Raw genomic sequence first — 12399 nt, forward strand, 5'->3', positions numbered from 1 at the left:
CGCAAACTCTCGAGCCACTTACGGTCCCAGAACCTATGCGCCCGATCGGTGATAGTGGCATCGTCATAGTGGCATTTATTCTACTCCATGAAAGGTTGGTGAAAAAACGCTAAGAACGTAATATGAATATACCCAACCTCAGAGGCCTATTTGAGCAGATTAGTCCACTTTATCAATGGTTCAACTGTTGATGATCAAGCTCAGGTAGTTAAACTAAATGAATATTTTGCATCTACATTCACACATGAGGAGCTATTCGGGGAGAGCAATGCTGGAGGTATGTTAAACTCTGGCAGTAAGCTAGATAATCTTGTAATAACTGAGAGTAAAATGGAGGAGAAATTGTTGAAGATAAACATAAGAAAGGCATCTGGGGTGGATGGAATCTATTCAGTTATATTAAAGGATGCAGCAAAGGAAGCAAATCCTTAGCAATAATTATAAGAGCTTTCTTGGACTCAGGAGGTACCTATGGACTTGAAATGTGCAGATGTGACCCCAATCCACAAAGGACGATCAAAGGGAGACACAGGTAATTACAGACCTATTAGTTTTAAATTCTATTATAGCTTGGACATCATGGGTTTGTTAAAGGGAAGTCTTGTCTGTCTAATTTGATTGGATATATGATGTTGTCACAAAGGAACTGGATGCACAGAATAATTTTGATATATATTTGGATCTTAGAAAGGCTTTTGATATTGTTGCACATAGAAGACTGCTGCGCGAATTGGAGCAGTGTGGCATTGGAGGCAAATTGCTGCTATGAATAAAGGGATGGTTGAGTGGGAGAAGACAGTGGTAATCAATGGACATTGTGGAGTCCCCCAGGGGTCAGTGTTGTGTCCATTGTTGTTTTCTGTATTCATTAATGATATTGATGATGGTATATCATGCTTAATGTCCAAGTTTGTAGACAATACAAATGTCAGCTGGATTGTTAATAACACTAATGACAGTATGCTGCTGCAACAGGATCTAGAAAAGTTGAACAGATGGGCTGATAGGTGGCAACTGAAGTTTAACATTGACAACTGTGAAGTACTTAATATGGGAAGCAGTAAGTGATTATCCCTTTGTATAAGACAATGGTCAGGCCACACCTTGAGTACTGTATACAGGTCTGGAGGCCTCATTTTAAGAAGGACGTAGAGCTGTTGGAACAAGTACAGAGAAGGGCAACAAGATTAGTGAATGGAACAAAGAGGTGCTCTTACAAAGAAAGGCTTAAGTTTTGCAAATTAGTGTCAGGAGACTTAGGCACCTGCGAAGTAATCTGATTGAGGTGCATAAAGCCTTGAATGGTTTGAGCATGCTCAATGCTGATGGGATTCTTCCTCTTGCTCAGAATAATCGCCTGAGAGGGCATAAATTCAAATTGAGGAAAGACAATTGTAGGATAGATATGCGAAAGTTTGCCTTTAGCCTGCGGGTGGTTGATTGCTGGAACAAACTTCCATCTGTCGTTGTAGAAGTTGATAGCGTAAACAGATTCAAGGTAGAACTGAACAAACATTTGGCATTTGGAGCGAGTGAATGGGTGAAATGAGAAGGGAGCATTTTTTTTTTTTTTTTTTTTTTTTGGCTGACACTATATAACTTTGTTTTCTTGCATCATGTGCCCTTGCTAATGCTAGTTCTGCAAATTGCAGTGTCTCAAGACTAGACATGTGTGGGGAGATCTGATTGAGATGTTTAAAGCTTGAATGGATTGAGTAAGCCTAATGTTAATGGTATTCTTCCACTTTCTGAGACTACACATAAGGGGGTTATAAATTCAACTTGAGGAAGAAAGGTTGCAGGACAGATGTGCAGAAGTTTACCTTCATCAGTGGGTACCTGATTTTTGTTAGAACAGGCTTCCATCTGTTGTTGTGGAAGTGGATGGGTTGAATAAATTCAATTTATTCAATAAATTTGAACTAAACAAATTCTGGGAGAGTATGGATTGGTGAACCATGTTTTTTTGTTTTGTTTTGTTTTGTTTCTGTATAGGCTTACTTTCTTGTGTCATTTGCACTTATTACCACTAGTAGTAACTAGTACAAGGGTAAAGGGAAGTGTTTTTGCTTTCGTAAAGATGACTACAGTGGTCTCAGACAGTTTTTGAATTCTATACAGTGGGATCAACTGATGACGTTACTAACAGTGAATTCTAAATGGGAGGCCTTCGGGAACTTAGGAGACTACTAAGCTTTTCATACCAGCTGGGAAATACTGTTCAGGGTTAAGGCCTAAATGGATGTCAGAAGAATTAGCCTACTGGCAGAGAAGAAAAATTCATGGGATGTGTATGAATTATCAGGTGACACAGAATCCTGTGGCAGATATAAGCTAGTCTGTAATCAAATCACAAAGGAGGTTAGGCAGGCTAAGGCAGATTATGAGAAATCTTTGGCAAAGGATGCAAAGAAAAACAGCTAAGAGTGCTTTACTGATGTAAACTCTAGAGGGAAGGGGATGAATCAGATTGGTGCACTTAACATAGATGGTTCGACTATTGATGATCGTGCTCAAGTAGCTGATAAACTGAATGTGTATTTTGCATATACATTCACACATGAACAGTTATTCAAAGAGGGGAATGGCAGAGGTTTATCAAATGTGGAGGAGAAATTGTTGAAGTGAAACATAAAAAAAGCATCTGGGGTGCATGGAATCTATCCAGTTATATTGAAGGAGGCAGCAAGGGAAGTTAGCAAACCCTTGACCATAATTATGAGAGCATCCTTAGATTCAGGGGAGGTTCCCATGGACTGGAGATGTGCAAATGTATCTCCAGTTCACAAAAGGGGTTCTAAGGGTGACACAAATAATTATAGACCTGTTGGTTTAATATCTGTTCTGGGGAAAATAATGGAATCACTGGTTAAAGAGGCGATACCGGATCACCTAGAAAGGAGAGCAGCAATTGTTCAGACACAGCATGGGGTTGTTAAGGGGGAGTCTTGTCTGACTAATTTGATTGGGTATTATGATATGGTCACAAAGGAACCGGATGCAAAAAATGATTTTGATATCATGTACTTGGATTTCAGGAAAGCTTTTGATACTGTTGCACATGGAAGACTGCTGTACAAATTGGAGAGGTATGCCATTAAGGGCATTTTGCTGCAATGGATAAAGGAATGGTTGAGTGGTAGACGGCAGAGTGATAATAAATGGACACTGCTCTACGTGAACTAATGTTATTAGTTGAGTCCCACAGGGTTCGGTGCTGGGCACAATGTTGTTTTGTGTATTTATCAATGATATCGATGAAGGTATATCAGGCTTAATATCCAAGTTTTCAGAAGATACAAGCATTGACAAGGTTGTTAATGACACTAAAAACAGTATGCTACTGCAACAAGATCTAGAAGAGTTAGGCAGATGGGCTGAGAAGTGGCAACTGAAGTTTAACATTGACAAATGCAAAGTACTGCAAATGGGTAGCAGTACCAGTAACCCACGGCCTCCGTAGCCGAGTGGGCGGGAGTGCAGTAGCACACGCTCTTTGAGTAGACCGGGGTTCAAGCCCCTGACTGCTGAATACGGTCGATCTGCCAACCCGCACTGGACCAGCATGGCAGATTATGGACCATTTCCCTCAACATGAATTGTTGAGGAGGCTTCCATCCTGCAGTGGGTTGATAATGGCTGCACTTTACTTTTACCAGTAACACAAGAGTAATGTACCAACTGTGTGGCACTACACTCAGGGAGATAGAGAATTAAAAAGATCTGGGGATAATTGTGCAGTCAAATATGAAGTTCACTGAGCAGTTCAAATGGGCTACCAGAGAAGGTCATGGAATTTTGTCAATGATATATAGGAATTTGGCTAGCAGGGAAAAAGAGGTGATTGTCCCTCTGCATATGGCAATGGTCAGGCCATGCCTTCAGTACTGTGTACAGGTCTGGAGGCCTCATTTTAGGAATGATGTAGATTTGCTTGAGCATGTACAGAGAAGGCAACAAGATTGGTGAGGTGAATGGGATCCTCTTACCAAGAGAGGCTTAAGTTCTGCAAATTGCAGTGGCTGGAGACTAAGCACCTGAGCAGTAATCTGATTGAGGTGTATAAGGCCTTGAATGGTTTGAGCAGGCTCAATGCTGATGGGATACTTCTGCTTGCTAAGACTAAGAACCTGAGGTGGCATAGATTCAAATTGAGGAAAGACAGTTGTAGAATAGATGTGCTGAAGTTTGCCTTTAGTCAGCGGGTAGTAGATTGCTGGAACAGATTTCCATCCTTTGTTGTGGAAGTTGTTAGCTTGAATAAATTTAAGGCTGGATTAGACAAATTTGGAGTGACCAGATGGGCAAATTGGTAAGGTGGTGTTTTTTTTTTTTGGCTGATGCTGTATAAGCTTGCCTTTCTTGTGTCATATGCCTCAGTAATGCTAATGGTAACCTGTTTAAGTTACCAAAGAAGTTTTTGTGTATTTTGACTTGACACATTATGGCCTTTGTTGCCAATGTTCCATAAAACACCAACCAACCTGTTGCCTGTTATTAGAATACTTTCTTGCTTATATGATGAGCCTTTTGCTTAAGGAGGTAAAGCTATACTTGCTTTACCTCCTAAAAATAATGTGGAACCTTCTTGCTCGTTTATGGCTTCATATTTGTTCATATGATGGCTGTGCCCTATGGCATTTAATTGAATAGGTCTATTATACTTAGTTTGGTTTTTAAATGGTTGGGTTGTTGAAATATTTTATAAAGTTTTCTTCCTGGCTGGTTTCAATTAACTCAATTTTTTGTAGTGTTGTTTAATTTGTTATTAGAATTAATTATTTCCTATGTATGTCTTTCTCCTAAGAAATTAATAAACATATCATCTTCATGCAGAGTTGTGTACTGCTTTCATTAGAGAGGGAGAAAGAAAATAATGCATATCTTTTAGATATCCAAGATGTTACTATGTATGTCAGATTGCCTTTCAATTCTTACATTCAATAGGCAGGTTTGCCTATTGAATGTAAGATGCCTATTGAATGTAACTTAAATGATGTTAGTGACACTGCTCATTTTATAACATCATTTAAGTCTATGATAACATTTGCTACAGTGTAGTCCAAAGACAAAATATGAAAGAGAATAGTAATAAGTTAGCCGTATTTTATCTCCGATTCCCAAGTGTACTGGGGTAGAGTTACCAACCTGTCACTAAGTGTTATATTGCATGGAGCTCCCTTTGCTGAATTTAAAACTTTGAATATTCCGAAGTCCTAATTTGTCTTTAAATTATTCAAGATATTTTACTATGTAAATAATAAAGATATAACTATATGAGAAAAAAAAAAAATGGGGTGCAAATTCAAATTATCCAAATTTGAATTAAATGTTTCATTCTAGATAGATAGGAAATACTTGACATGAGAAATAGATAGGAATATTTGACATGAGAATTGATGATTTGTACTTTTACGATTACTTAATTTGTAAAATCCAGTTATGGATTTTACACATATACATTGTTTTTTTTTCCCTCCCTCTCTAATGAAATTTTTTTTTTCTATTTTTAAGGAAGAACATCTGTTTTGGAATCCAACATCAGAAGTCAGGTCTCAGAGGTTAAAGAGGCATAAAGTCCCTATAGAATATCAAGATGAATTTGAATCTGAAAGGTATCCATTAGATTATTAATAAATGTGGATAAAAATCAAACCCAATGTTAATTTTTTTTAACTTTGAAGTTTTTATAACTTCAGCATTAAAGCAGCGTAGTGTTAAATGTTTCTTAAACTCATTTATTCATAAACTGTTACAAAAACATTGAATCTTCATGCTTGGATTCTTTGAAAACATTCTTATTTTACCATATGTTCAGTATGTCCATTTTGATGAACTAGTTCCTGAAAGTGTAAGCACCAATGTTTGTAATGATATAACGACCCATCTTCATAAATTTTGTGAAATGGTTGAGAAGTCACTGCTCTCAAGCTCATGAGAGTAGCAACTTTTCTCTGGAACACCTTCTCTTGAGAAACCTCACTAGAAAAAAGTCACATGGATTTCAAGTCTAGACTCAAAAATTACCAAAAATACCCAATGTTGTGATGATCGGGGAATTGAAGGAGGGCGCTCTGGTCGTGGAAGAGAACAGTCGGTGGATTTCTGGCTGCTGTAACAGGATAAGTATTTTTGATAGTTTTAAGTATTCTTTGTTAATTAACATACTACATTGTGTTTTACAAAAATATTAAATAGGTTTAGTAGCGTTCATTAGCTTATTTTTAATTTAACTAGTGATTTTTGGAAATTACGACTCCTGGTGTTGGAGTCAATATTGTTGAACTTGCCGCCGTATTTTAATCGATAAGAAATAATGTAACGTATATATCTCGAACTGATAGTGTAAGGTATAATATAAAACTAGATAATGTAATACAAAGCACTGTATTAGGAATCTGTTATTAATATCTGATTAAATTTCATTGTTAATTAAACTGTATTTAAATGGAAATCATGACCCAGACTAGAGCTGCAAAGCAAAGATCACAGACTAGCGAGAGTGCTGTGACTTGGGGAGAAATGAAGGGGCGATTCAAAAATGCAACACAGCGGCAACCACCAAGGCAGAATGCGCTGCTCCCAAAAGAACTAGTTGTAGGTGACTATTGTCAGGAAAATGGGGAACATATTGTGCAAAAAGGATTGATGGAACAGGACAAGGGTATGTCTGCCAGGGGCAAAGGTTGGTGACGTTGTGGGGCAGATATCATCCTTTAAGGGCACAAAGGGTGATATTGTTGTACATGTTGGCACTAATGATATTAAGAGTAGGAGACCGGCAGAATTACTTAACAAGTACAAGACAATGCTGGAAAAAAGCCGTGAGTTAGGGTTGAATCTGAAATTCTGCCCAGACACGATAGAAGGGAGTATATGATTAGAGCCTTGTCGATCAATTCTGCCCTAGAGAGATTGTGCAAGGCTCAAGGGGTAGAAATTTTCTCAGCCTGGTCTGTGCTTGTTAACAGGAGAGACTGCTTCTACAGGGATGGGATACATTTAAATAGAAAGTTGAACATTGTATCATAATTAATGCAATGCAGTTACATTTTCGAAGATTAATAATGACAGATAAGAATTAAAAAGCAACAACATCTCTATGCGGTACGAAGCCTACTAAGGTAAGAAAAAGACCTGAATTTGAAAATTAAATTATACATTTTGAAGCTGTTCGTTTGTTTTTTAGCAGCATTAGCAGCTAAGGCCATATTGCTCCAAGGGGATATGCGGTGGTCATCCCCTGACCTTTCCGCATCCTCTTTATTTGGTGGGCACAGGCTCGAACCCCGGTCTAATCAAGAAGCGGGTGTTATGCACTGCTGCTCCTGCCCACCCGGCTACGGAGGTGCCACATTTTGAAGCAAATAGATTCCATTCAACAACAAGTGGATGTGTTCAATAATTTAGGACTGGCAAGTTCAACTGTAAGAACAATTATAAAAAATAAAGAATTTTAGAACGGGAAAGATGCTGTTCCACTGCAAGCAACTAAATTGGTAATCGCTAATTACATAACTACATACGTAATGTAGTTACTTATCACATAATTATATACGTATTTTGCATCTTTTCACTACTGTTTATTATTGATTAGGAAATATCCTATGGCATAGACCGTGACTCACAAATACATAGGTTACATTATGGGAATACGGAGCTCGCTTAGCACGGATTCACTTAGCACTCTGTTTTTCAGGAACGAATTATCAGCATTAAGTGGGGGTCACCTGTATGTAGTTTAGCAAATTTTTTTTTTTTTTTTTTAACTAATAGAAATGTGAGTGAATTTACTTTGATTTAGCTAAGTGAATAATGATTTAGCATTAAGAAAATAATGATTCATATAAATATTCATAGTAGTGATGATCAACTGGAATATGATATATAGTTTAATGTTTGTTTAATAGATTATGGCAGCATGTATCCTTAGCCATTTACCGTGGGGATCAAGTTGCAGCAACAGAAGAAAAGACAATTCTTGAGGAAGCTCAGAGAAAAGCTACTAGAGAAAGGCAGGTGAAATTGGAAAAATGGATTCCAAGACAATTTGTACAGGATCTGCTGAGTGGTGAATGGTTATACAAGCATGCTGAGTAAGTATTTACATATAATAAATTAAGATATGGCATCTCATTTTAACAATTTAATAGAAGTTTATTTTGCTATTCTTGAACGCATTTTTCATTGACAGCTAATGCTAAGGAAACATGAAGTAATACTATTATGCATGAATACTAGTCTTCATCATGACTAATTTTACAGCTGAAAGCTTGAAGTACTGTTGATTATCTATTAAGATTCTTAGCAAAGCTTATCATCTTAGTACTTGCCTTTAGATCCATATTGGTTAGGGTTTTACATAAACCCTAATTTACATAAAGGAAAGTAAAGAGAATAAAAGTAAGTTTCCAATTATATTAATAGATTAATTAATTTAAAAACATCTCTAGGAAGAGGAAGTGTACCATTTTTTTCCTGGTTGTCATTTATAAAATTATATGAAGAAGATTCGCGTTATGAAAAACCAAGAGCTGGATGAGAAGCTTTCGATGTCATTCACCAACTGATGATGATGGTGAATGACATTCAACATTGATGTGCATTTCGTCTTCTAATACATTATTATTTATTCACCATTTGGCATCTCTCATATTGTGGAAATAACTTCCCAACTGTGATGGCATGTTGCATTACCAGGGTACCTGCCCACCCACTGATGATGAAGCCCACTATCTTCGAAACTATCGTCTGGGTGATGGTATCCACTGAAAATAAATAATGGTAGTCTTATCTACTAGAGAAGTGTTATTTATTTGAAGTAGTGCAATACCAGCTATCTTGTTGTGAAAGCACCCACAATATGAGATACAATTAAAATAATAAAAGTTTACCCATAAACTTGGTGTATCTACACCGATATTATATAGTTAATTACCTAAACCCATGGGATGGTACTGCATTCCTCGTCTCCAAATGAAGTAATGTCTAGAATCTGTTTATAGGCTAAAATGGGACTCATCAGAGAACAGAACTGTACCCCATTTGTCATGGCTCCAATTCGCACGTTCATGGCACCACTTTTGACGAGCTCCACATCGGTTTGGGATTAATGGGATACAAACCACTGGCTTCCTTGCGTAGAGTCCACTTGAGCCCTCAAGCAACCTTGGCCAGCTCTTATTGTAATGGGTCCTTCTCTCCTGAAACTGCTTCTGTAGTGCCAAGACAACACTACGTGACACATTAAGCCAACATGCCACCTGCGACTGTCTGGTTTCAAGTCATCCAACAGCCCGCCATCTCAAAGAATCAACTAAACGACAATGACTTGCTATCATGAGTACTGGGGATGTGGTCGCAACCCATGTTTTTATAGGCATAATTTGCATAATGTGTGGCTCTGTAAGGTGGTAGATCAATTTCTATTGGACGCTCAGAATTTGCTTGCCAGGATGCTTATCATAGCACATTCTATGATATAATTAGTGGTACTGTTCACAATAAAATATTCAAAAAAAAACATTTTGTTCTGTTAAATTTGTCAGTGTATTTAAAACTTCAGAAAGTGAAAGCTGCCTAGTAATTACTAAACTATGAATTGATTAAAATGAAATTTAAATTGAGAAAAGGAACCAAGGGATATGCAATTAGAATATGTTAAAAATAATATATAAAATAAAAAGTAGTAGAAAAAAGCAATCAAGCAATCTCCCCAAAGCTATTTTCTGCCTGTTTAGAAGAAATTTTTTGCAAGCTTAATTGTTGTAATAAAGGACTGAAGATAAATGAAGATGACCTGAATCACTTGTGATTTGCAGATGATATCATTCTCTCTGCCAATGATCCAGAAGAATTGCAGAAAGAATTTGAACTGCAGCATGAAAGCAAGAAGTTTGGTTTTAAGATGAATACCGAGAAAACAGGTTATGTTCAACAAATTTACCAGACCAAAGAAAATCATGGCCAATGGACAAGAACTGGAAGAAGTGGAAAGGTATGCTTACCTTGGACTAGAAATTTCAACAAGTGGAAATATCATGATGGAAATTGAACGGCACATAAAATTGGGATGGCAAGCATTTGGTTGAAAGCTTAATATAGTCTTCAAGACAAACTTGCTACTCTGTCTTAAATTAAAAGTTTTTGATCAGTGTATCCTCCCTGTCCTAATGTATGGTTGGGAAACATGGGCATTGAATTCCAAAGCTTTACAGAGACTGAAGGTCACACAGAGAAGTATGGAGCACTGAAATTTGAACATAACCAAAAGAGGCACAAAAAACATGTGCACAGATTTACCAACAAATCTAAAGGTTTGTGACATCATTGAAAGAACAAAGTACTTAAAATGGAAATGGGCAGGTTGCATATCAAGAATTGATACTAGATGGACCAAACGAAGTTTGGAATGGGTATCACTTGAATCCAAACACCCAAGAATAGACCGAAGGTGAGGTGGGCCGATGAAATTTGCTGGTGTACAATGGCAACAGAAAGCACAGGACTGCAGTTGTTGGAACTTCTTTGGAAGGCTGCTTTCATCCTGGAATAGATCAACAATGGCTGAAGATTATGAAGAAAAGGCAGATGTTAAATAAAATATTCAACCAGAATAGACTAGAAAAAGATCATTATATTAATCCCCTTTTAGATCATTGTTTATTAAAAAAACTTTTGAGCCTAAAGGGAAATAGAGCTTCTGGAGTTCATGGCATACACACAATTTTGAAATAGTGAGGCAGCATGAGAGAGCATTGAACCACTGAGGTTAATTATAAAGTAATCACTAATCTCAGGGGTTCCCTTGGATTGGAGAAGTGCCAACATATCACCAATACATAAAGATGCTCCAAGAGTGAAGTGGGTACCTACTGACTATTCAGTCTGACTTCATTGGCCAGGAATTCCATTTAGATAAAAATGGAATTCTGAAGGGAACATCATGGTTTAAAGAAAAAATCATGTTTAACCAACTTGGTTAGCTATTTTGACAGTCATTTGTGAGCTGGATATAGGAAATAATTTCAGCATTGTATATTTAGATTTCCACAAAGCATTTGACTCAATCCTGCATGAGAGGTTACCGTACAACTGGTAAATGTTGGAATCACTTGGAAAATCCTTAGTTGGATTTCAGCGTGGCAATAATCACAGGGTTGTGATTAGCAGTTATTCTACCAATTTGGCTAATATAAGCAGTGGAGTTCCCTCTGTACTGAGACCACTCTTGTTTTTGATTTTCTTAAATGACATTAACAAAGGAATCAAGTGCATATGTCCAACAATTTAGATTTGTTTTAGGCTTAAGTTTTGCATACAGTGTCTGGAGACAAGGCACCTGCAAGGTGATCTGATTGAGGTTTATAAAGCCTTGAATGGTTTGAGCATGCTCAATTCTGATGGAATTCTTCCTCTTGCTCAGAATAATCAATCGCCTGAGAGGGCATAAATTCAAATTGAGGAAAGTTGTAGGATAGATGCACGGAACTTTGCCTTTAGCCAGCAGGTGGTTGGTTGCTGGAACAAACTTCCATCTGTCGTAGAAGTTGACCAGCTTAAATAGATTCAAGGCAGAACTAGACAAACATTTTGAGTGGGTGAAATGAGAGGTGGGGGTTGGTTTTTTTTTTTTTTTTTTTTTGGCTGATGCTATATAAGCTTGCTTTCTTGCATCATGTGCCCATGCTAAAATGTCAAATTTGTAGATGCTATTAAGGTTGGTAAAGTAATTAATGATCAGTGGCAAACGCAGCTTCTTCAGGGTAACTTAGAATTCAGGAATGGTCAGGAGAATGGCAGCTATCTTTTAATGCAGCAAAATGCAAGGTCTTGCACTTGGGAATAGCAACCAAAAATAACTTAAGATACTGTGAATACAAAATATATATATATATATTATATATATAAAAATAAATTAGAATGAGGATTAATTCCTCTCAATGATATTTCATCAGGCATCATGTAGAGGAATATGCTTTTTGCTGCCTCTGATGTTTGCTTTACCTTTTTATTTTTTATTATGAAAGATTCAGTTTTCAACTATTTCAAACATTATTCAAATATATATATATATAGAGAGAGAGAGAGAGAGAGAGAGAGAGAGAGAGAGAGAGAGCGAGAGCGCAAGCTTCTTGAAAGGGTTCCAAAGGCAAGCAATGAACCTTATAAGATCAGCAAAAGGGTGTCCATATAAGGAAAAATTTCAAATGTGTGTGCTGCAAAGCTTGAACTAGACATTAGAGATTTGATTGGGGTGTGACTCAGAGGTGGATTTTCACTGTTATAAATGATTCCAGAATGGGGCATAAATTCAAATTACAGGAGAAGGGGGGTTTAGGCTAGTTTTTTTTTTTTTTTAGGCAGTTTTCGGGAAGTTTTCTTTTAGCTAGCAAGTTA

The 12399-nt window shown here is 37.2% G+C and overlaps 1 protein-coding gene across 8 annotated transcripts in view; it reads left to right on the top strand.

Annotated features, from left to right (window-relative positions):
* The window catches only part of LOC150080016 (oxysterol-binding protein-related protein 8-like), a 464021-nt gene that overhangs the window by 439483 nt on the left and 12139 nt on the right, over positions 1 to 12399 (top strand). For all 8 annotated transcript variants that reach the window (XM_090383709.1, XM_090383711.1, XM_090383710.1 and 5 more), the window contains 2 exons: positions 5515 to 5615; positions 7911 to 8096. In XM_090383709.1, coding sequence (XP_090239835.1) covers positions 5515 to 5615; positions 7911 to 8096 — 287 coding nt within the window. The remainder of the gene's footprint in view (positions 1 to 5514; positions 5616 to 7910; positions 8097 to 12399) is intronic.

Source organism: Mastigoproctus giganteus, chromosome 10 (genome assembly GCF_048544385.1).
Source record: "Mastigoproctus giganteus isolate SK-2022 chromosome 10, ASM4854438v1, whole genome shotgun sequence".
Classification (NCBI taxonomy): Eukaryota; Metazoa; Arthropoda; class Arachnida; order Uropygi; family Thelyphonidae; genus Mastigoproctus; species Mastigoproctus giganteus.